Source organism: Pelobates fuscus, chromosome 8, assembly GCF_036172605.1.
Source record: "Pelobates fuscus isolate aPelFus1 chromosome 8, aPelFus1.pri, whole genome shotgun sequence".
Taxonomy (NCBI): domain Eukaryota; kingdom Metazoa; phylum Chordata; class Amphibia; order Anura; family Pelobatidae; genus Pelobates; species Pelobates fuscus.
Window position 1 is genome coordinate 86037779 of NC_086324.1, and position 26474 is coordinate 86064252.

A 26474-nucleotide genomic window follows, 5' to 3' on the forward strand; every position below is an offset into this window, starting at 1 on the left:
AATTTGTGTCTCATGATCTTAGCTTTAATTTGAAAGTCAGTAACATCTGTGCAGTTACGTCACAGTCTGAGGTACTGTCCAGTAGGAATACCCAGTTTTAAAGGTCTTGGGTGAAAACTATCCCATTTAAGGAGGGAATTTGATGCAGAGGGTTTCCTAAATAAGGAGGTTTTGAACAAACCATCATTAGAAATTAAAATTGTGAGGTCCAAAAAATTCAAAGATGACCCACCAAATTCCGCAGTGAACCTGAGATTGTCCTCGTTGATGTTGAGGAGTGACACAAAACTATCAAACTCATACTTATTACCCTGCCACACTAGAATGACATTGTCTATGTATCTGTACCAAAAAAATAATCTTGGACAGAAAAGGTGACAAGTGGATAGATGTCTTGATACTTTCTTCTCACCAACCCAGATGGAGGTTGGCATAAGATGGTGCACACGCGGTGCCCATTGCTGTACCCTGTATCTGGTGGTAGTATTTATTGTGGAACAGAAAATAATTGTGGGAGAGGATAAATTTCAATAGTTTGAGCGTAAATGTAGTATGTGCCTGTTGTTGAGGACCTCTTTTGTCAAGGAAGTATTTCACATGTTCGATACCCCTATGATGTGGAATAGAGGAATACAAAGCCTCGACATCAAGGCTACACAGATTAGCCGTAGGGTCAATATGGAGGTTCGAAAGGAGGGAAAGTGCCTGTTTGGTGTCTCTGATATAGGAGGGTAGAAGTTCAACGAATTGTCTGAGAATATGATCAATGTAGAGACTGCCATTTTGGGTTAGGTTGTCAACCCCAGACACTATAGGATGACCAGGTGGGTCTTCAAGACGTTTATGGATCTTTGGCAGGCAGTAGAAGGTTGCTGTCCTTGGATGACGGTTCAGAATAAAATAATATTCCTCGTCAGAGAGCAACCCTCCACTGCGACTTTCGTCCAAAATATCCTTGTAACTTACAAAGAAAGTGTTGGTCGGATCAGAGGGTAAAACTGTATAGGTGTCTGTATCCTCAAGTATATTCAAAACCATACATTATCTACATGTGTTCGGTCACATCATTAGGAGACAAGCCCCAACATATTTAGAGAACTGGCATACAGGGATATGTGCTGGCCTTAGCAACCCAAAGTAAGTGCACCAGTCCCGCGAGGCTTACTCCCCACCTCAACACGGAGGTTCAGCCCCATGGCCAAAATCATAGTTAGCTGCTTCTTTAGGGCTACAGCTAGGGCTTCCCAGGTCACGGCCCATATTTGAATCTTTTATGGTCATCGAGAGACCAACATCCTGCCACCTCATTTCGTAGCCACGATTTCCTTCAGCCCAAATCATAGGTAGAGCCTCTCACTGCCACTTGGCATTAGCAGGGCCTCACTTGTCACTTGGCTATAGTTAATTTCTTCGCCTCGGCACTAGTCAGCAAGCCAGTTCTCCGAAGGTCTAGTTCTTCCTTCACACTCCCCTACCTAATTTAATTAATTATTCCTTTTTCAGAATGTCACAAGAATCCATTCCCATCGACGATCTACCTTTGGATGAAGTACCCATCATGCCAGCCAGACCTGGGTCCCCAGAAGAATCCCTCACCCCCTCTACCCCCAGGTCCCTGAAATTATGGACTATCCGAAAATTGCAGCAGAACTAAGACTCAGGGGTATCCCCTTTCCAGCCACTGCCAGAAATGCTGAGCTGTACAGACTTTTGACAGCTCAGGCCAGCGAACTTAGGCCTGGCACTAGCTCACAAGGGCAGTCTACCAGCACCTCCGAATCTATGCAGGAAACCCTGACAGCCATACTGGCCAACCTCCAAACTATGAATAGTAGACTGACAGCCATAGCCACCTCACCACCCACAACTACTTCCCCATATGTCTCACCTGCTCACTCTGTCCCAGCATCCATAAAAAAGGAAATACCGGATGGGAAATCTAGTTTCCCTACTCATTGCCTCACAGGATGTCCTTGAAAACCGTGCATATAACTATGGGCCATCTCAGTGGTATTAAAAACTAGAGACCCACGCTTTAACAAGTAGCTATCTATCCCGCAGTTCGTTATAGCTCTCAGGATATATAGAGACGTAATTTACTCTGTGTATCCACATAGGAGGGAGGAGCTTGATCTTTATATGCATAAAATGGTTGACCTAGGCATTAAGTACGGGGGGTCCTCTTTCTACGACTATCACAAGTCCATGTCAGCCAAGACAGCAACTCATCTGGCCCAATTTAATACCAGAATTGACTGGTGCCAGATGGACACGGAGTTGTTCCGATTGAGGCCCCCGTCCTGTGCCGCCTGTAGCTCAACATCCCATCCCACTGACTTGTGTCCTTGTGAGGCAAACCCTTCCTCTTCTCACTACTCCTTCACCCCATACACTAGGTAAGAAGGAGGGCAGAGGGACAAACTGGGCAAATCCATTGTGGTTCTGGGCAAGGCGCAGGCGTGCAACAATTTTTACGCTGGCACATGCAGCTTCAGCGCATGCTGGTTGCTGCACGTCTGCTATATTTGTTCAGAGCGCATACCAAGACCATGTGCCCGGACCAAATTTCACCTAAAAAATGACTGTCCGAGGTCAACATAGATGTTGTGGCTTACTACCTACGCTCCCACCCAGCCAGGCATTTGGTAGAATTTTTGGTGACGGGATTCTCACAGGGTTTTCATACAGGCCTCATTGCCATCCCCACAGGCACACTCGAATGTCCAAATCTGCTTGTGGTGAAACTAACCTCGCCACTGGGTTATGGAGAAGCCTGATTGCCAGCCTCCTGCCTCATGACTATGGCCTCTCTCATTTGGAGCACCTGTATGGTTTCCAGTTCGTGAGATTGGTGTCCTCAGTAGCTGCCTGTGTATCTGGAAAGGAATATCTCCTAAACGGTGTTTAACCCCTTTTATGCCTGGGGGTGCCGTTACACTGCTGTCAGCTTCTAACGACCCTCTCACGGTGGACCACCTACGGTCCACAGAAACTAAGGCAGGTTTCATGATTGGCCCTTTCACAGTATCCCCTTTTTCATCCTGGCGTTCCAACCCCATCGGGGTAGCTGTGCACAAGTACTCTAATAAAAAATAAAAGATTGATTATCGACCTCTCAGCACCTCATTCTTCGCCCATCCCCAGCATGAACTCTCTCATACCCGCTGAGAAGTTTTCATTACACTACGCAAAAATCGATGACGCTATGCAAGCCATCATCACAGCAGGCAGCAAGGCATGGCTAAGCAAGACCGACATTACTAATGCCTTCAAGCTCTTACCCATTCACCCCTCACTATGGCACTTACACAGTGTTACATGGTGGAAAAGGTATTGAAAGAGCAGCCCTAAGCTGTTTCACATATTCGCAGAAACGCTCTGCTGGCTGCTCTAAAACATAGTTAGGTGTCCAACCGTTATTTTTCACTACACTAGGGGTGCCCCTGTTACAAAGTAGAACACTTGGACCCTCTACTAAGCTAGTTTTCTTGGGCATCGTTTTGGACACAGAATCTTTTCAAGCCAGCCTACCACCAGAGAAATTGACCTGCATTAGGGACGAAATCGGTCTGTTCCTGCGGAGTGATACATGCACCAGAAGGGGACTCCAGTCCTTATTGGGGTCCCTTAACTTTGCGATGCGGATAATTCCAAAGGGCAGATCATTTGTCTTTAGGCTTCTGTGTCTACTCCATGGGGTGCCAGACTCCTGCCCAATTACATTGGATGATCCAGCCAGCGCAGATTTGCACATGTAGAGAAACTTCTTGTCCGAATGTAATGGAGTCTCCTTGTTTATTCCTCAACTATCCGATCTTTCACCTACTATTTACACAGACGCAGCAGCACACACCGGGTTTGTGGCCATATTTGGCAACCACTGGTTTAGGGATAACTGGCCCACTGAGATGGATGCCTTGCTGATGTTTAGAGAAACATCCTCATTGTTCGAGATTTACCCCATCGTGGCGGTCGCTCATACATGGGGTCATCTTTGGACTGGCAAGGCAGTTAAATGCTGCTCAGACAATTCAGCAGCCTGCAAAATTAACAACAAGGGCGGTCCTCCTCTCTAACCATCATGAGGCTGGTACGCAAGCTGACTTGGCTAGCAGCAACCGCTCAGTTTCACCTAGTCTGCTTACACATTCCTGGTATTCGTAACAGCTGCTGACGCTCTTTCCCGCTCTCATTTTCAGGTATTCTTCAGGGCACTCCCTACGGCCCACCATCTACCATCCAGGATACCACCTTTTCACGAGCTACTCATGGACTAACTGAGCTACCACGCCACGCTCAAGCACTCACGCACCCTCACCCAACACCACTACCACTTACGCTAAGGCACTGACCATTTTCAATAAGTTCACTGTGGAGTTTCACTTGCAGGGAGAGTTCTCTATTAAAACCATGGTGGCAACACCACATCCTCACTAACTTTCCAAATCACGCACCTTTTTTAGCATCATACCCTATTAAGAACATCCTTATAGGTATTCACAAGGTTACAGCCACTACCAGATTGCCAATAGATGGACCTATTTTAGCGACCTACTGGACAAATCCCCTTTCGATTTTCACACTAACTTGGTTATAAAGGCCGCCATCTTATAACTTTCTATTGCATTCTTAGACCTAGGGAGCTTACAGTTGTACACCAGGTAGATACCACATCAAGCCTAAAACTGTCTATAGAAAAGTTGATGACCACTATGTCCTTTCATTACCTTCCACAAAAACTATCCACATCAATCATCCCACTACCATTCCTTTCTTCCCCACCGAGCATGCCTGGTGCCCAGTCAAAGTACTCAACTTTTTCTAGAATCTCACCACGCGCACTCACCTGACACCTCACTATTACTACTCCAAGGGCACCCACTCACCACAGCTAAGTTCACATCTCATTCAGAACTCTGCTGTCAAGGTTAGGCTACAACCCGGCTTCCTTCTCTGGTCACTCCTTCCGTATAGGCGCAGCACAGGGCCGCCATCAGGGGGTGACAACCATAACGGTTGTCACGGGCCCGGCGGCCCTGTGGTGGGGCCCATCGGGTGGCCCACACACTTAGGGCCACCCCCTTCAGGGGCCTGGTCAGCGCTGTGGCCGTGGTAAAGCGCGACCGGGCCCCTTTAAAAAAAAAAAAAAAAAAAGCAGCCGCAAGTGTTGCTGGGAGGAAGTGGTTACTTCCTCCCAGCGCGCGCGCGCAAGTGAAGAGGGAGCCGCGCCGACTCCCATCATCCCCAGCCACCCTCCTGCAAAGAAAAGGTAAGAGACAGGAGGGTGGCTGGAAAATGAGCACTGTGTGTGTCTGTATGCATGTATGTCTGTCTGTGTATGTATGTCTGTCTGTCTGCATGTATGTCTGTATGCAAGCATGCATGTCTGTCTGTATGTGTATGTCTGTATGCATGTCTATGTCTCTCTGTCTGACTGAATGCATGCATGTCTATGGATGTATATATGTATGTCTGTATGTCATTATATATGTATGTCTGTATGTATGTCTGCATGTCTGACTGCATGTATGTATGCATGTATGTCTGTCTGTATGTGTATGTCTTTATGCATGTATGTATGTCTATGTCTCTGTCTGTCTGACTGCATGCATGTATGTATGTATGTATGTATGTCTGCATGCATATATGTATGTCTGCATGCATATATGTATGTCTGTATGTCATTATATATGTATGTCTGTATGTCAGTATGAATGTATGTCTGTGTGTATGGATGTCTGTGTGTATGTATGTCTGTATGTCTGCATGCATATATGTATGTCTGTATGTCATTATATATGTATGTCTGTATGTCAGTATGAATGTATGTCTGTGTGTATGGATGTCTGTGTGTATGGATGTATGTCAGTAGGTCTGTATATATGCATGTATGTCTGTCTTTATGTATGTGTATGTCTGTATGCCTGTCTGTACGCCTGTATGTCTATGTATGTCTGTCTGCATGCATGTATATGTATGTCTGTCTGACTGTATGTATGTTTGTGTATGTATGTATGTCTGTATGCATGTATGTATGTCTATATGTCATTATATGTGTATGTCTGTATGTCAGTATGAATGTATGTCTGCATATCATTATGAACGTATGTCTGTGTGTATGTGTGTATGGATGTCTGTATGCATGTATGTCTGTCAGTAGGTCTGTATATATGCATGTATGTCAGTCTGTATGTATGAATGTATGTCTGTATGCCATTATGAATGTCAGTGTCTGTATGTATGAATGTGTGTATGTATGTGTGTGTATGTATGTCGGTGTCTGTATGTGTCTTTATGTCCTCATGCATGTGTGTCTGTATGTATGTTAGTATGTGTCTGTCTTTTACTATGTATGCCTGTGTGTATGTCTCAGTATGTGTGTGTCAGTATGTATGCGTGTATGTCTGTTTCAGTATGTGTGTCTGTTAGTATGTATCTGTGTCCTTTTGTATCAGTGTGTGTGTTTGTCTGTGTGTGTAGTCCTGTGGGCGGTATTTAGAGGCGGACCCAGTGGGCGGTATTTGGAGGCGGGCCCCTGGGGGCCCAGACCCTGAGCTGAGTTATGGGCCCCAAAATTTCTGGTGGCGGCCCTGGCGCAGCATCATCAGCATCTAGCTTAAACACACCAGTCCACATCATTAAGAGGCTGGGCTGCTGGAAATCCTCAATTTACAATACTTACATACCACGACCGGAGAAAGAGCTACGACAAGCATTTAGAAGTTTAGCATTATAACATGCAATAAAGTGTGTTTTCTTTGCATCCTCCTTTTTACCCTCTTTTATTTGGGTCCTAGGGTGGAGCAATTGGACAGTAGGGTGGGCCAATGCAAAACTCCACATTTTGAAGATTGCTGGGAAAATGCAGGTGTGGAGACCAGTTCCAGACTTCCAACACTCTGGTTATCTTACTTGCAAAAGATAAATAATTGCAGGTGCTGTTAAATACTCCCCATGCAAAGAAGGAGATCAGATTTTGTTTTGCATCGCATGAGGTGGAAGAGAAGCAGCTAAAAGAACCTGAAACAGTAAGATGGATATTTCTGTTGGGAAATGGACGAGCCATCCAACCCAGTCAGTTTATTATTTTAAGTTAAGTCATTTTATTTTATCCAGCACGTAAAGTGTCTCTGGATCTTGAAAAAGATTGTGTGTAAAACATTGAACCCAGGACAAGGTACCAAACTGACCTTTGTCACATATAGTGGAGGAAACGGGCGACACAATACAAAGTCTGTAAGTTGGGGAAAGAGACTGGTGGAGAAATGGAGGATGTCATGAAAGATGTGCTCCAGTCCATTGCTATACAAGAGACAAATAGAAGGACTGCTGAGACGAATGCAATACAGCAAGAGAACATCTCAGTACTGCAGCAACTTGCACTGGCTCAAAAGGAAAATGCAGATGCCTTATTCAAGCAAACTGCAGCAGCACAGGCAGAAGCTCATCAATTGCTAAGAGCAGCTACATGCCACATATGTCATACAGCAGGAGATCCAGAGCCTATCACAAAGGCTGGCAAGGGATTCTGCATAATCACTGCAATCTCCCAAGGTGATCAAAGTGAGTCACTATCTGCAACAGATGGTGGCTACAGATAATGGGGAGACAAACGGATGACATTTGAATAACATGCTGAGTGAGAAGATTGACCTGCAGGTGAATGGGCAAGTCTGCTAGCACAATTTCTTAGTGATTAATCCCAGAAAGCATGCTATGATCTGGAACCAGCTGAAACTACTGACTACTGACTACAAGAAGCTGAAAGTAGAAATGCTGGCATGCTTTGAGGTGACAACAGTAGTCCTTGCAGAGAGATTTGTTTACAGATGTTTGCCTTGATACACCTTTCTAGAGAATGGTTGCAGCCATGGTTGCAGGTGATGGAAAGATTCCTGAGAGGCTTACCTATTGGCCTTCGTTGGTGGGTCAGTCAGAGCGATCCACAAACAGCCAACCAATTGGTTAGGTTTGTTAAAAGGTACATGGCAGAAGGGGAACTAGTTCAACCTTCTGGCCAAGAGCGGCCGAAAAATCGGAAGATCCACAGCACCAGGAAATCTGGTAAGACTGTTCCAGAGAAAGGTGGGTCTTTTGATGAGAGGAATGTTTATTAGCCAAGATACATTGCTAAAAGAGAAAAAAATACTTTGGGAGGTGGGAATAGCCTACAAGAGAATCAAAAAGTACTAATTATGGTGTAAAGTGCTTTAAATACAGAAACGTTGGGCATGTTGCAAAGAACTGTCCTGAAAAAGTAGGATCCTTGCATAATTTGGGGAGATGTATGGACTCCATCTAGCACAATTCCTTGCTTTCAGTCAAAGTTATGTATCACAATGCTAATAAATAATATATAAATTTTTAATATATCTTTTGAGAAGTCCATCTCTATAAAGTCACATCATCAAGGGAAATCTATAGACAAATTGCTTCCCCATTTTGGAAAATATTTAGTCTGCATCATTTTCTTACATACATACCGATTGTTTATTGTGATCTCTTTCTTTTTTTATTTTTTTGATAGCATCCATATAAAAGTTGAGAACACTTAAAGGAAGGAAACAAAAGTTCATCTTGTCCAAAAGAGGCACAAGGAATGGGCATATAACTGAAAAACAAGCAAACAAAATATTCACCAAATGATTAATATGCAGCAATAGGAGCTACTGTGGTATTGTAGAATTGTAACAAATACTTTAAAAATATCTGCAGGCAGTAAAAACTGAGTGCCTCACCGGTCAGCAAGAATAAAGGATTTAGGAAAGAGAAGGTGAACAGTTTCCTCGCGTTGGTGACAAATGGATCATTTGGGTTGTTTATTGAATCCACCTTTACACTGAATGAGGTACTCAAAACAATGTCCATGCTGTACCCTCCAAAGATGCTAAGTGGGACAAAAAATAAACTCAGTCTGTTTTGCCTATTTAACACATGAAGTTAAAAACATATAAAGAGCATTTATACTTAAAGACTGGAGACATATGTATGTATGGTTTCAAATAGCTTGGAATTATGTTAATCATAAATCTGTATGTTTTTTAATTACATAAATATTCACAGTTTTAGCATAAAACATGGAATAATACTTTTACCTGCTGACAGTCATAAGTGAAATCCATTCAAAATAACAAACTTTTACTAAATTTTGGTAACCAAAAACAAGAAAATTTCAGTCTGAAGTCCAAGTCAGTAAGGCATCTGAAATGTTAAAACATACAATGGGGTAGGTGTATCAGTCCAAAAACAGGAGCTATTATGGGGAAAACTGGCAGATAAGGAACTGTTTGTATTCAACGTTACCACTGGTCTTCCATAATAAATAAATATCCTACAATATAATAAAATAATAATAATAATAAACAATAAATTATATATATAATATATATAAAAATAAATATAATATATATTCCCATTTCCCTGTCATAACCTTACAGGGAGGGGGTTTGCACAGATCCATGGTGGTTCAGAAGGTTGCCTATAAAAGTCAGGTACAGGGGAGGTCACAAGATGAGAGGTATCTCTCTTGGAGCTCCAGCACTTACACAGACTGACTCATACACACACACACAGACTGATCCACACACACAGACTGACTCATAAACATACACAGACTGACCGCCCATCACACACAGACTGACTCATATACACACACTGACCCACAAACACACACAGATTGACTCGTACACACACAGACTGACCCATACACACTGACCCCCCCCACCACAGACTAAGTCATAAACACACACAGACTGACTCATATACACTCACAGATTTGGACCTTACTACTACTTGCTTCCTGGCTGTGCGAGTCACAGCAGTAAAGCGTTGCCGCGAGTTGTCATGACAACGCTCCGCGGCACACAATGCATGCTGGGCTCGCATAGAGCAGTGGCTGGCAGGAGGGAGAACGTGGAGGGAGTCTGCTGGGCTCCTCCTTGCTGCCCCAACAAGCGGAGCCACCGGACCACCAGGGAATCCATTGTCCCCCCTCCCTGGTTACAGGTAAGAGGCAGGGAGGGGGGAATAAATTTTTTTTTATTATACAAATTCTACATAAAAAAAAATACCTCCCAGCAGCATTTGTCACACATCCACACACACACACACACACACACACACACACATCAAACAGACAAACTGCATCCACTACACAACCACACACATCATCCACTACACAACCACACACATCATCCACTACACAACCACACACATCATCCATTACATAAACACACAAACTGCATCCACTACACAGCCATACACATCATCCACTACACAACCATACACATCATCCACTACACAACCATACACATCATCCGCCACACAACCGTACACATCATCCACTACACGACCATACACATCATCCACCACATAAACACACAAACTGCATCCACTACACAACCATACACATCATCCACTACACAAATACACACACATCATCCACCACATAAACACACAAACTGCATCCACTACACAACCATACACATCATCCACTACACAACCATACACACCATCCACCACATAAACACACACTGCATCCACTACACAACCACACACATCATCCACTACACAACCACACTAACTGCACACACACATAATCCACTACACAACCATACACAATCCACTACACAAAAGCACTGCATTCGCTGCACACATAATCCACTACACACACACACACAACATCCACTACACAAACACACACTGCATTCACTACACACATAATCCATTACACAAACACACACTGCATTAACTATACACACACACACTACATCCACTATACACACACTACTTCCACTACACAAACACACACTCTGCATTAACTATACACACACACACTACATCCACTACACAAACACACACTCTGCATTCACTATTCACATACTACATCCAGTACACAAACACACACTCTGCATTCACTATACACACAATACATCCACTATACGCACACTCTGTCCACTACACAAACATACAATCTGAATCCACTATAAACAGCGTGTCCACTTTACTCACGCACTTTGTATCCACTACACACATTCTATAGCCACTATACACACCCAAACAAATTCAGTACACACACACTTCATCCTTGTGGGTGGACTTAAGATGGGCCCTGTGGGTGGATTTGGGGGCGGGTCATGTGGGCGGACTTGGGGCAGGTCATGTGGACTGACTTGGCGGCGGGCCCCGGGGGGCCCAGACTGTGGGCTGTGTCAGGGGCCCCAAAATTTCTGGTGGCAGCCCTGACACATACAGCTAAAGACCTGGTTGAGTGGTGGAGGATTCAAAATGGATGAACATTCCACTGTGCACCATTACGTAGCCAGTCCACTTTAAAGGAAGGTTTGACTGTACACTGTCTATATGCCCTGTCTAAATGGCATATATATAGAGCACACTGAAATAAAAGTTAATTTTGCAGAACTTGAATTTAAGACCTTACAACACCTTGACAGTACAGGAGTTTGCGGTCTATATTTTACTATTAAATTAAACCAGCCATCATTGATCTATACTTCCTTTTGTGAAAGCAAAGGTTTGTTTTTATATCCTATATTCAAAAAATATCTTGCTACTCCTTTTTGTCTCCCTACTCAAGCATAGAAGAGAATCTCACAAAACATTGTTAATTTCATTTTAAGTGTTTTTTTTTTAATTTTATTTTTTTATTTTAAGTCAATTCACTTTGCAGCTAAAAAAAATGTCTCGTGATATATAAACTAAACTATAAGTAGAAGTTAGGGATTCCATTTGAGAATAATATGGTCCATTAGCCACTACTTAGTGACTGGCTACAAGTAGCGACAGCTTTTTATTCTGTTGTTACTGGTGACATTTTGCAATCAGTAAACAGATGCTACTAGACACTTGAAGCAAGTCTAGCGGCAGGCACTTTAATGAGTGGTGGATGGTTTGTATAAAGTAGCAACAATATTAAAGGGATTGTAAAGAGTTAGGAATACAAAGTTTAATGAGTGGTGGATGGTTTGTATAAAGTAGCAACAACATTAAAGAGATTCTATAGTGTTAGGAATTCCAGCACCAATGTCTCTTGAAGCTGCATTGGTGCTCAGTCTATTCGATTAGGGGGACCTAATGCGTGTGTGCACCCTTCCCATAGGAAGGCATTGCCTCAATGCTTTCCTATAGGGTTTTCACAGACACTGGATGTCCTCATGTCCTAAATATCTTGAGTGTCTATCTGGAGAGTTTTTCTTCTCCTATTTTTACAGTCTGAGTACATATTGGCTACGTAAAGGGAACTCAATGGATTCCAACACTATAGTTAAGATACCTTAATCTATTTTAAAATGTATAGACATAAATTCACTTTTTATAATTAGTAGCTTAATATTTGTACATGTGATTAAATGTGCAGGTTTTTACATAATATAGAAAATATAAGGAACCAATAATTACCTAAAACCAACTGCATACTTACTCTTTCATGTTAAGAGGCTCTTTGCTTTCAATTTTTTGCTGTAAATTCTGCACTAAAAGATCTCCATACTGCTTCACTAGAGGAAACATCTGAAATAGTAATGGAAATGAATTGGTGTATTATTTTAAAAACTATTAATTTCAATCATATTCTACATGTTCAGACTCTTATAAAACGTTCAGATTTTTATAGGGATTATTTAAAATTACATATTTAAAGATTAATTTATTTTAAATGATTATGGTCTTTAAAGGTAAGATCGGAAATACAGCCTGCTGTGAAGAAATATTTATATATATATAGGTATTTGAATCTCCTTTAGTCTGCTTCTCATTAATTATTGTTTTAAGGGGAAAGTAACATAATTTTTCATTACAGTAGACTTATCCAAATTGTATTAATGCCCTCTGATCTGAGAAAGAGTATTTATGTACAAATAAACAGAAAGGAAAATTACAGTAAGTAAAAATAAATGTTCTTTTGTCTATGTAATAATTACATATATACCATATAAATGGTAGGGTACAGAAAATAAAATGAAAGGGCGGAAAATCCAGCTGAAAATATATTCATCTTTTTTTTCTATGATTTACTACCAAAGTTGGTAATAGAAACTAGTCTTATCATCCTAATTCGTACAGCGTACTATAACTTTATCCTGAAATGAAAACATGCAGATCAGTTTCCCCCTATATATATATATATATATATATATATATATATATATATATATATATATATATATATATATATATATATATATAGATATGAAAGGTATGTTTAATAGGTCATTCACCTTCTTCAATTTCCCACTGGTGAATGTAGGTGATAGGATTGTACGAATTCTCTTCCACTGTTCATCCTCAGCAATAGATACCGCTGAATTCAATGGACCATTGAGACCAAAATTCTAAAGAACATAAAATAGTACAGTCAGGTGACATACAGAAAAACAAGCATTATATCAAGTATTCATGAAACTCCAGAGGTGCCATATTAAATATATATATATATATATATATATATATATATATATATATATATATAATTTAGAAGGTTCCTCTTTGCCTCCATAAGTATTAATACAAGAAGATATAATATATGAGCCATCGTTATTTAAAGGGAACCACCACTAGAAACACCCTTTATTGTGGCATGACTCACAGCAGTTCAGATCCAAGAAGACATCCTGAATTTTGGCTCCAGTACCTCTCTCCCAGGATTAATATCAGATGAAAGTCCCCAATAAGTGTTGCATGAGCTCATCAATAGACTTGAACATGAACTGCAAAGTGCAGTCAAGGCAATCATCTTGTGCTAAATTGCTTCAGTAATGTTCTGCACATGGACACTGTAAGACTAATGCTGGGAGATATGTTGTAGTTGTTATGGTGCAAAGATACTATAGGTACACTCTTAGTTTTCTATCTAACCAATGTCAAACTGTTTGGGGATTTCTTGTTTTTTTGTATCAAATCTTAGTCATTATATCTCCAATTTCTTTTATGATATGAATATGCAACATGTGCTCATGCTGTGCAGTGAGCAGCTCAGAGTGCTGGATTAAAGGTTTGTTCAGCAACCAGCCCTATCGACTCTTCATGTTCACACAGTACTTGGATGATGGGGTAATAGATGGGCTTTGGGGATTTTTGTTAACATTTTTGTTAAAGAGGCACTGTCACCCTCCCCTCCCCACACCCTAAAAAATAGTATTTCATAAAGAATGTCCAACCCAATTAAGAGATTATAGTAAACAAAGTAGAGATTATGTTGTCTCTGTATTTCTCCACCACATTTTTTTCTTAGTTTTAAGGCAGTGTCTAAGAGTAAATCCTGACAGCCATCACCAGTGACTGTGGCAGGGAATCGGCTGTGTCTATGGAGTGTCCTGCGGTCTTGTAGGATCCCACATTGACCTCAATGCTGCACTCTCGCAAGCAGTGATGTCACCAGCAGTGAAGTTGGCTCCTAGCAAGTCAAAGAGAAGCAGAGCGAGTGTGACAGACCTCCCTGTCCCTGGATGTTACAGCTCTTTGTTCCCTTCACCTGTTTGTTCAGTGAAATAAATCCACCACATATGTTAACTTTGCCCCGTTCAAATACCAAATAATCTACCAAACGACAGACCACCCATATGCGGAGTGTTCTGCTTGTTGACCACATTAACCTCTGCTAACACCTCTGTAACCGCAAGCACCTCAACATTCTAAGCGGTCGGCTGGGTGGTCGTCGTTCGTATGTGCAAACACATGGCGGCGGCCATCTTGGAACACGGACACAGACAGTGGTGTTTGGTCGTCGAGTGTATGGAACTAATATCGGACACTCAACGTCGTGAACACCTCTAAGACTTCCATACCCAAATAAGTTCGGCATTATTTATACGAACAATGTGGCATTCGGTAGAAGCATCTCTCGAACCACATATACTCTGTGAACATATGCACAAACTGTTATTCGTACGTTAAGACGTGTATTTGATATTCCTGAAAAGGACCGACCGCACAGCCGGATATCATGGAACTATTTTGGGCAGGCTCCTTGTGTGCGGTCGGTTTGAACTATACCCCGGTGGCATTTCGGCTGCCTTCATGGGATCTGAGCGCTTTCAGGATATGTTGGGCGCTCAGACCCAGGCTATCCAGGGATATAGAATTTGAAGGGATATCTCACTGTTAAATATATATTTTGAGATATTTTTATTATGCTTGTTCTGGACCTGAGAGGTGATTATGTGTGTGCTTACGTTAGGTCCAGTGGGGAATGCCCCTGTGTCACCAGAAACCCCTTGCATGGGGACTTGCATTAAAGGCTAGCTATGGCTCCCATTAAAGCAGTTACAGTTTTACCCTCAACAAAGAGCCTCGTCTAGTGTCTGTAGGGAACAGCTATTTCACTACGTTTTAGGATTCTTGCTTCCAGGATTATTGCAGCTCTTCTTAATCTGGCGGCGAAACCCCTCTTCCCATCGGGGTGTCCACCGACACCCAACGGTGATGTCACCATCAGGAGGTCTTTGCAGGTCCTCGTTTAATGTTGTCATACAGATTCTTTACTCTGGATACATCTATCTCAAATTCAATTAATGTTTTAAAAATAAGCATAAATTAAACTATTTGTATAGCTAATATAAACCATTATGTAGGTTCATTCATGTCTTGTTTGAGAGTTCACAGCCACTGTCTGGTTCGTGAAGACAATGTTGATTTAGCAATAAAAAAAAAAGTAAAATTAAAAAAACACAATTTCAAACACATTAAAAAGGCCAATTCCAGTCTGAAATATTTTGTAAAAGAAAAGCTGATCATTAAATAGAAAAATGAAACAAGTTCTGAAGCAGACATTTAAGTATAGGAAATAGCAGAGTTAGGAAAATGTCTGAGGATATTTGAAGTTTGCAACATACCCTTCTATTGGTAAATATGGTGTAGCATTCTTTGACTAAGACAGATTTAATGATTACAGGATCCATAACAGCGAGCACTGGCTTACGTCCATCATAAAATCTGGAGGCAAAAAAAGAAAAAAATGTTCAGACTGTAATACACGTGTGAGTTATGGCACTGCTACTAAAGGAATGATTTTGAAACGGCAACTTTTAAATTATTTAGAGAAAAAGAAGTTCAGAAATATAACTTTCTAGTATCTTGTATAATGCATATTTTTTTCTTAAAGGGACACTATAGTCACCAGAACAACTACAGCTTATTGAATTTGTTCTGGTGAGTAGAATCATTACTTTCAGGCTTTTTGCTGTAAACACTGTCTTTTCATAGAAAATGCAGTGTTTACATTACAGCCTAGTGATAACTCCACTGGCCACTCCTCAGATGGCTGTTAGAGATCCTTCCTGGATCATGACTGCCTAAAATGCTTCCAAACATTCAGTATCTCCTCCCTCTGCATCAGTGGCGGATCCAGGGGGGGGGCAACGGGGCAATTGCCCCCCCCGAGATTCTCCCCTGCCGGCTAATGCAGAGCTGACATTGCCCAAGTGCCAGCCCTGCATTGTGCCTGCAGACCGGGGAGGGAGATCAGTGATCTCCCTCCCCGGTCTGCAGGCACATTACTGACAGCCGACCGTCAGGGGAGGGAGAGAGGACCCGGGAGCTGTTACCAGCAGCTCCTCCGGGTCCTCCTCTCGCGAGATTTGGAGCGTTGCCGCGGTTACCACGGCAACGCTCCAAATCTCGCGAGAGTGAACTCTAGCCCTGGAGCGCGGGCTAGAGTTCAGTTCTACCACTGGGACCACCAGGGAATCCCCACTGGGACCACCAGGGAAAGAAAAATGCCCCCCCTCCTCCCAGTAAAGGTAAGAAGGGAGGGGGGACATAACATTTATTTAATTAATTAAATAAATAAAAAAAAACACACACACATGAAAAAAAAAAATCCTTCTTATCACACACACACACATTGCCCCTGCCCCCCATACACACACATTGCCCCCCATACACACACACATTGCCCCTGCCCCCCATACACACACACATTGCCCCTGCCCCCCATATAAACACACATTGCCCCTGCCCCCCATATACACACACATTGCCCCTGCCCCCCATATAAACACACATTGCCCCTGCCCCCCATACACACACACATTGCCCCTGCCCCCCATATAAACACACATTGCCCCTGCCCCCCATACACACACACATTGCCCCTGCCCCCCATACACACACACATTGCCCCTGCCCCCCATATAAACACACATTGCCCCTGCCCCCCATACACACACACATTGCCCCTGCCCCCCATATAAACACACATTGCCCCTGTCCCCCATACACACACACATTGCCCCTGCCCCCCATACACACACACATTGCCCCTGCCCCCCATACACACACACACATTGCCCCTGCCCCCCATATACACACACACATTGCCCCTGCCCCCCATACACACATTGCCCCTGCCCCCCATACACACACACTGCCCCTGCCCCCCATACACACACATTGCCCCTGCCCCCCATACGCACACACATTGCCCCTGCCCCCCATACGCACACACATTGCCCCTGCCCCCCATACGCACACACATTGCCCCTGCCCCCCATACGCACACACATTGCCCCTGCCCCCCATACGCACACACATTGCCCCTGCCCCCCATACGCACACACATTGCCCCTGCCCCCCATACGCACACACATTGCCCTTGCCCCCCATACGCACACACATTGCCCCTGCCCCCCATACGCACACACATTGTCCCTGCCCCCATACACACACACACACATTGCCCCTGCCCCCCATACACACACATTGCCCCTGCCCCCCATACACACACACACATTGCCCCTGCCCCCCATACACACACACACACATTGCCCCTGCCCCCCATACACACACACACACACACATTGCCCCTGCCCCCCATATCCACACACATTGCCCCTGCCCCCCATATACACACATTGCCCCCATAAACACACATTGCCCCTACAAACACACACTGCCCCCATAAACACATTGCCCCCACACACATACATTGCCCCACAAATACACTGCAATACACACACACACTGTAACTGTCACACACACATACTGATCCACACACACACTGCACCCCTGACATATACTGCCGCCCTCACGTACACACTGCAACCTTCACACACACACTGCTAATACACTGTCCCCCTCACACACACACACACTGCACCCCTCACACATACCACTGCTCCTCTGCCCTACAACAGCCCCATTTCCCAGAGGACCTCAGGTAAGTTGTCAAACAGTTCTTAAACAGTTTGACTACTTACTCTGGGAGGGGGTCTTGGCATTATTGGCACTATAACCACTACACTGAGCTGTAGTGGTTATTGTGTCTGGATTATTTATTTAAATAATCTACAAGTGCCCCTCCCGAGATCAGGCTCTGGATCCGCCACTGCTCTGCATGCAGACACTGAACTTTCCTCATAGAGATTCATTGATTCAATGTATCTCTATGAGGAGATGCTGATTGGCCAGGGGTGTGTTTGAATCAAGCTGGCTCTGCCCCTGATCTGCCTCCTTGTCAGTCTCAACCAATCCTATGGTGAAGCATTGTGATTGGATCAGGCTACCACATGTCAGCAGACTGCTTGTTTTTCTGAGTCTAACAGCATGCAGAGTTACAGCTTCAGGTTTGAATACAGTAAGATTTTAACTATATTTATGGAGGCATGAGGGGCCCAGGGGGGCTAGATGGTGATTTTAACACTATAAGGTCAGGAATACATGTTTGTGTTCCTGACCCTATAGTTATCCTTTAATTACTACTGCCAAGGCACATTTTGAGACTCTCCTGTAATTTATTTTGCACCCTATACACAATATTTTTTTTTGCACCATTTACCTCCTAAATTGAGAATTGAGCCGGGTAAATTCAGAGGCATAATCTATACACCGAAACTGCTTCACTAAGCTAAAGTTGTTTTGGTGTCCCTTAAAGGTAAAATTGAAAAATGTCTTTAAAAAAAAATCCTTTTTAACCTCTTTTTTTTTTTCTTCAAATACTGCAGCTGAAGATCAAGATGCAGAGTAAAGGTTTCTGGAAGCAGTTTCCATCTGTAGAAATTGATAAGTAAACTAGATTTCCCAGAAAATACTTCTATCAGCAGAATACACAGGAAAAAAAATCCTTTTGTTCTTGGTCCTTCTAGATGCCAAGAATCCCAGGATGGTTGATTAACTTCAAACTACATTGTGCTGCAAATGAATGAGTAGTAGGATCAGCATTTGGCTTCTGCAGTTCTACAGAAGCTGGATGTCAATACTTTCACTCAATCACTGGTTGAGTGTCAGTTGAGCACTCTCAGCCAATGCATGACCTTCTCTGCCTAGAATACACACAGAATTGACATTAACCAGCACAGAACTCTTGTACTAATGATGCTGCTGGAGATAAAGCAACACCTCTGACAACAACTTAACTATCTATGAATGTGCAGCATTTCAAACTGAAATGCTGAGCATATAGAACCCAAGAACCAAGACCACTTCAATTCACTGAAGTGTTCATGGTGCTTGGAGTAACCATTTAAATAAAATACATATAACAACTTTTAATCTACTATAGGAGGAATATATAAAAAAAAAAAAAGTTAATGTAATTCTTATATAACACAAGGAATTACCATTGGCAATTGCATCTTAAATGAGAGTTGTAAATATATCAACTGATTGATCTTAACTCACCCCCATACACGTCCATATTTCTTGAAACATGCCATATCAAATTCAAAAATACCCTGAAAAACAAACAATGTTGTTAAAAAAATGCACTCTGTGAAAATAACATACCACTTCCAAATACAGGCGAATATAATAAATTCTTAAAAGCACACTGTAGGCACTATATTGGGGAATCCTAAAGAGTGACCCATCCCTTTCTCAATTCCTTGATCACCAACCACAGATCATATTCACCAGAGCCCCCAATCTCCAACTCATGTTGGCACCCACCATCAAACCCCCGCACACCACCAGGGGTCAAAACCCCGCTCATGGATTCACAAAGTGTAAGAAATGCCCAGCATGTAAAAATAATCCCACAATGAGAGAAGTAACCACCAGATTCACTTCATTGATCAGTCAAGAGGAGTATGACTTGAAGAGCAGAATGGACTGTAACACTGCAGGAGTCATTTACCTCGTCACCTGTCCGTGCCCAAAGCAATATATGGGACGCACAAAAAGACCACTGAAAGTACGCATTGCCGAGCACATCAGGAATGTCAAAAAGGGACTCTTAACACACAACCTCTCAAAGCATTTTAAAGAGAAACATGGGGGAGACCCCACAGGTCTAGAATTTTTACCTATAGAAAAAGTTAATGTACATTGGAGAGGAGGCAGTATTGACAAATTACTAGATCAGACTGAAGCAAAATGGATCTTTGAATTAGACACCCTAGCCCCCAAAGGATTGAATATAGATTTTGAGCTACATGCATTCCTCTAATTTGACACTACATACTTAGATATCCCCTATATTCACTCCTTACCTGATATGCACTATACTATGCACCTATCACTTTTTCATTATGGCACTTTAATCATTGTCCCTCTATTAGATTTGTTTTATGAGTCCACTCCCATCTTGGATTTTACATTCATCTATTGATTACTAACCAATGTGTTTCCTTTTTAGATGAGAAGACTGTATATATTATACTATATATTTCATATATTCATATTTTTATTGTATAGCAATTTGTATTAATTCATTTTTTCATGTATATAGGATTACATATGTATATGTCCCCCATCTTTATGCATACTCCTACTATATGATATTAAGCGTTTTTTATATACCATTATGCAAGAACTGGTGTTATCATTATTACCGTTTTATTATTATTGTTTTACTATTCATATAAGGCATTCACTTATATTCCTCTAGATCTATTCTTAGTTTCATTAATTCATCTTATTTTATTCTATTTATCCTACCATCGTATTTCTCCTGTACCATTTCCTCTGTTCATTGAGTAATTATACATTGTAACACCATCAAGTTGTTTGTTATATTACCCTGTATAACTGTTAAGTATCAAGAATCACACTGTTAATTTAACTGTCAATTAGGTTCAAATTTTCACATAATTATGTTATAACTTATATTTTTATACATGAAACACATGGAAATCTATGTGAGGTTTATGTATTATGTACAGACCGATGAATCTTCGAAGTCCTTTCAATAATGAGAATGTAATGTATAAGTATAAGGCTTTATTAGCAATTACAAGCATGTATATTTAAGTAACTAGATAGCAATGGTCCACATCCCGTCTCTGAAGAAGTAGGGCACCCTCCTACGAAACGCGTTAGACACAGTAATCCATCAGGACTGAGTTCCAGCACATAGAGCGTTTACCAGCAGAGAACAGCATTCGCACAGGACCTTTTGTGTATTTGCCGAGTGGAGCCGTTCACAGAGCACGTCCCCTGGAGAGAGATCCTTATCGGGACGCACACAGAAAAGCCCGCCGTCCTCACCGGCAGCAGGATTTCTGAAGCTCATCGCCCAAAGTCAATCCACATCAATCCCAGCCAAATCCAAGGGTTTCTGCACTTTTCTGAGCCTCATTAGACTGGTAACCACTGCATGAACTGTTCCTGAATTATATTATTATATATTTTTATATTTTTATAAATTTTACCAATAAACTGGTTTATGTTATTTACATCCAGTTTGTACCATTGCTTTCTATATCTAGTGATACATTTCTTGTACCACCCTAGCATCCAGTTCCTCATACTGTATTGCTACTATAATTTTAAACATTTTGAACCACATCTTTGAAATATACAAAGTATAATATTTGGAGCAGATATCAACTACCCTATGCTATATCAGGGATAGAGATATCTGCACTGCACATATCATCGGCTGCGTTATCCACTATTTATCTATTTTTATCTATCTATTTTTTTATTTTATTTTATTTTGTATTTTTATTTTTATTTTTATTTCTATTCTTTGATTTTTATATTTATTATATTTTTTATATTTATTTATACTTATTATTTTTTATTCTTATTCTTATTTTTATTTCATTTTATCTATTTTTCTTATTTTTTGTGCTTTTATTCACCATATTATCTTTTTCTTCATCTTTTTTCTCCCTATTTTTTCATCTCTTTTTTTTCTGTGACTTATTGGACTCTTCCTTTGTTCTCTTTATTTTATTTTATTTTCTTTCTTGTTAATAGACCTGCCACGCACATTTTGTGAGTTTTAAAGGCACAGCACACATTTCTTATATCTTAAAGGCACAGTACACATTTATATACCCGCAATCTCTATACTTGTACCGTTTACCATACTCAGCCAACATCATAGGTTAGCTCCTGGTTTCTGCATACTGTAGCAGAGTGTTCCACTATATTGATTTAATCTCAGTCCTGTAACTCACAACGCAGCACCCACTGAAAGAATGGCAAAGGAACACTTTACCTTAGCCATACCAATTCATACCAGCAATGCACGGCAGTGATATATTAAAAGCAGATAAAAGAGAAGGGTTGGTATAGTGCCTGAGATGTCCGTTAAAAAGTATATGTAACTACAAGAGGAGAGATAATGGGAAATTATAGTGTAGTAGGTTAAGATGTCCCAATAACAATGAGGTAGATAAAATAAAACACTTTTAGGTTCACTTTTAGTGATAAGCTATAGCCTAAGACACTCTCAAACAATCACCAGTGCCAACTGCTGTTCAAGCTAATGCTTCCTTATTAGCCCAAGCAGGACAGAGAGGATGGGCTGCTGACGACTGGCATTACTTTATACCATGAAATAAATATTTAACAATAAACAGAAGGAAGGCACCAGTGACCTTCAACAATTATAACCTCTTTAAAAGACCACTCCAATGGAAATGGTTTTATTTTTATTTATTTTTACAATGTATATTGTAATATATGTAATATATGGATATACTTCCAATGAAAACATGCATTTATATTGGCATTTTGTCATAGGCGTATATATAAAAACAGCTAGCAAAATAGTTGTGTGCAGCCTTTGCACATCCTCCCTTTTTTGCCAGTGGGAAGTTTCCAGTTAGAGGCTTGTCACTGAGGAGCCTTTGAATTTGAGCTGTGAATGCACACAAGTCAGCCTGCTTACAGTATTTTTGCCCAAGTTCTCCAGGCTGAAAGCAGGGCTACACTAGGCTCTGTGGAAGTGCACACTGACAAGGCACACGTTTACTTTGGGGAGAAGGCCGGTGCACTCTAGTAGAGCTCGCCTGATACTTCGGATAACTCCATGGAGCTTATGGAACCAGGAAGAAAATGTCTCTGCCATCTGACAGTTAGGTAGGTGTTACTGAAATTTGTTATTAAAGTGTCAATTTCAAATAATACTCAGCACTCTTATAAACTACAATTAAGAGAAGATGCTCCATTCACATAAAGCACTTCGGCAATTGTGACACTATACTGACCAAATATCAAAGCAACAGGTGGCAACAAAAGGGAAAAAAAAGATTTTGTGTATCAAAATATACTGTTAAGAGATGTTAGGTTTATCTCATGCAAATTAATACAATGTAAAATATCACTAAAATCATTTCTTGTATAGAAATGTACCAGCCTGACACTTGAAATGTACCAGCCTGGCATTTCACTTCTGAACTGTCCTTGTGGGTGGGATTAGTCTGATATGCAAATGTTATAGATTTACTCTGCAGTGGTATAATTGCGTAAAACTTGTTTGAGATCTCATTGGGGTCTAACCTAGGGCAAGCTGTTATGTTTTATATGTACATAGTCTTCTTTTAAACTCTGCTTGGATTTTTTTACAAACTTTTTTACAAAAAGGGAGGGTGAAGGACCCCTTGCAGAGCTTATCCTTGCCATATTCAAACCGCTACTACCAGATATTCCAGAGGACATGTGGCAGATAGAGAGGGCACATAGGGCCCGGAGGTGAACGCACCAAGAGACATAATTGTCAAGTTTCTGCACTTTCCCACCAAAGAAGCAATACTTCGGAGGGGCAGAGAGGGCCCTATCGCTCATGGAGGAGCATCTATAGCTCTCTATCAAGACCTGGCACCTAGCACACTCCAGCGCAGAAGGGAATGGAAGCCGATCACGGAAGAGTTGAGATGGGCTGGAGTCCGCTACGCATGGGGTTTTCCCTTCCACCTTATGGCCTTCAAAGAAGGCAGAGTGCATGTTCTGTCACCCGGAGGAGATCCTAGGAGGTTCTTTGGCGAAATGGGGTTGGCACCCCCACTGAACCTACCAGCCGTACCGGTGCCTACAGAGGAGCTGAGACCCCTACCGACGGAGTGGCAGGCCGCCGGAACCGGAGGACACTGAGGCCTGAGGGGGGTATCGTGTACCGCACAGCCTGAGCCCAGCAGAGACAGAAGCCTGTGCAAGCAGAGAGAGGTTTCATATTAATGTTTTTGGATAGATTTTTGCTGGTGGAGGAGGGAAGGAGTCCCCTCTGGGGAAGGACCTACCGTTAGAGGACACGGTGAGTTGGATACGCGGGGGGAAGGAGTCAATAGCTAGGTGGGGTGGGTAGGGCACGGAAAGGGGGGGTGTGCATGGTCTCCACTTTAAGGGGCATGGGGGTGTCCCAGGGCACACGGGATGGGGGTGGTTCAGCCCCTAAAACAGGAGCATACTAGCGGAGCTATCAGCCCTCTCCAGTGGGCCCGGGATACCTGGGCGGGACTGCTGCATAATGAGACTACTCCGGAGAACATTATTACCCTACTGCATGGGAGGCTAAGGTGGCCAATCCTAGGGGAGATTCTTAAAATATGCTCTGTATACGGGGTGCCATAACCCATCTACCTAGGTGAACGGGGATATGTCTAGATGCCACGTCTGTGCTTCCGCTGCCCCGCACCCTGCACTGCATTCCCAGGTACCGGCAGGTAGAATGGGGGCTACGTAGGGAGGGTGCTTCTTTTGAGGGCCGGTGCTCGTATCTTTGAGGCCCCATGAAGGAGAGAAGGGTGAGGCGGGTAGGGGGGGTGACTGCAGGTGGAGGAGGGGACTGGGATGCAGCAGCGCCTGGGGAAAGAAAGATGAGGACCATAGGAAGCGGTAGGGAGGGGAGAACTGATCGGCCTGTTTGGGGACTGGCAGCCCGCTTGTCTCTGGCACGGCACTCCCTATGCCCATAGGGGTATGCCCACCTTTCCGCCAATATGAAAATTCCAACGAGGCGCCCCATAACGACTGCAGGCAGCCTTAGAACATATGGGGGGGGGGATCGTGGGCCGGGCTCGGTTCCTTTCCAATAGCTCAGGACCTAACTCAGTTTAATGTCCCTGAAAATTGTCTCGCTAAACGTGAGGGGCCTTAACACCCCGACCAGGAGGCAATTGCTTTTCCGTGAACTGAAAAGGGGGGGAGCGGATGTTGCATTTGTCCAGAAAACGCACTTGCCTAAACAAGAACGTTTTACCCTTCGAGACCACACATATACAGTCTCCCACGAGGCCAGGGCCCACCGTAAACGTAACGGGGTGGCAATCTTGGTGAGGAGTAGATGCCCATTGCAGATAACCTCGTCTGAAGCAGATGTGGAAGGCCGCTATATCATAGTATCTGGGGTTCTATACTCCCATACCGTCCATCTAGTTAATGTTTATGCCCCTAATAGACCGGAGCGGGAGTTCTGGGACACATTACTTGACAAAATCCAGAGTCTGCGGCGGGGTATGCTCCTCGTTGGAGGGGACCTCAATGCGGTGGTGAGCCCGGCGGTGGACAGAAGCACCCATAGAGGCTTACTCAGATCACAGGGGAGAGGGGGACAGGACAGGATGTTACACAACTTTATGACGCGGTCGGGGTTGGTGGACGTGTGGAGGGCTCAGCACCCGAGTGAGGTCGATTACACATTTTACTCAGCCCCACATGGCACTTATTCAAGGATCGACCTTTTCTTGGCTAATGATAGCTGCCTCGCACGCACCACTGACTCTGCGGTGGGATCCATTACGTGGTCTGACCACGCAGAGGTCTCGATTACCCTTGGGAACCTCTGTGCCGCATCCCCTTGGACATGGAGACTTAACGCTTCCTTATTACGTGACCCTATGGTTAGAGAACAAATACAGGCGGAGATAACAGATTTCCTCGCCCAAAATGACACACCTGAGGTGGGAGTATCCACGGTGTGGGCAGCACATAAAACGGTAGTGAGGGGTGCCTTTATCCGCCTAGCAACGATGAAGAAAAAGCAAAAGCTGTCGACTTTAGAGAGACTTCTTAGGGAACTCAAGACTGCAGAGCAGAGACACCAGACCTACCCGGACGGGGAGACACTGGGACGGGTAGAGGCCAAACGACATGACATACGAGCATTGCTCGTAGATGACGTAGCGAGATCGTTGTCGTGGTCTAAACGTTCCTTTTATGAAAAAGGGAATAAAATGGACACTCTATTGGCTAGGACCTTACGGGCGCGACAGAGACGTACATATATCACATCCATACGACACACAGACGGATCCATAAAGACGTCTCCAGGCGATATTGCGGATGTCTTCCGC

At 42.8% G+C, this 26474-nt stretch overlaps 1 protein-coding gene across 1 annotated transcript in view; it reads right to left on the reverse strand.

Annotated features, from left to right (window-relative positions):
* The window catches only part of LOC134571648 (cytochrome P450 3A4-like), a 98047-nt gene that overhangs the window by 30204 nt on the left and 41369 nt on the right, over positions 1-26474 (reverse strand). The window contains exons 3-8 of the mRNA XM_063430125.1: positions 19633-19685; positions 15849-15948; positions 13236-13349; positions 12440-12528; positions 8739-8887; positions 8484-8611 (exon numbers count right to left, since the gene is read on the reverse strand). Coding sequence (XP_063286195.1) covers positions 8484-8611; positions 8739-8887; positions 12440-12528; positions 13236-13349; positions 15849-15948; positions 19633-19685 — 633 coding nt within the window. The remainder of the gene's footprint in view (positions 1-8483; positions 8612-8738; positions 8888-12439; positions 12529-13235; positions 13350-15848; positions 15949-19632; positions 19686-26474) is intronic.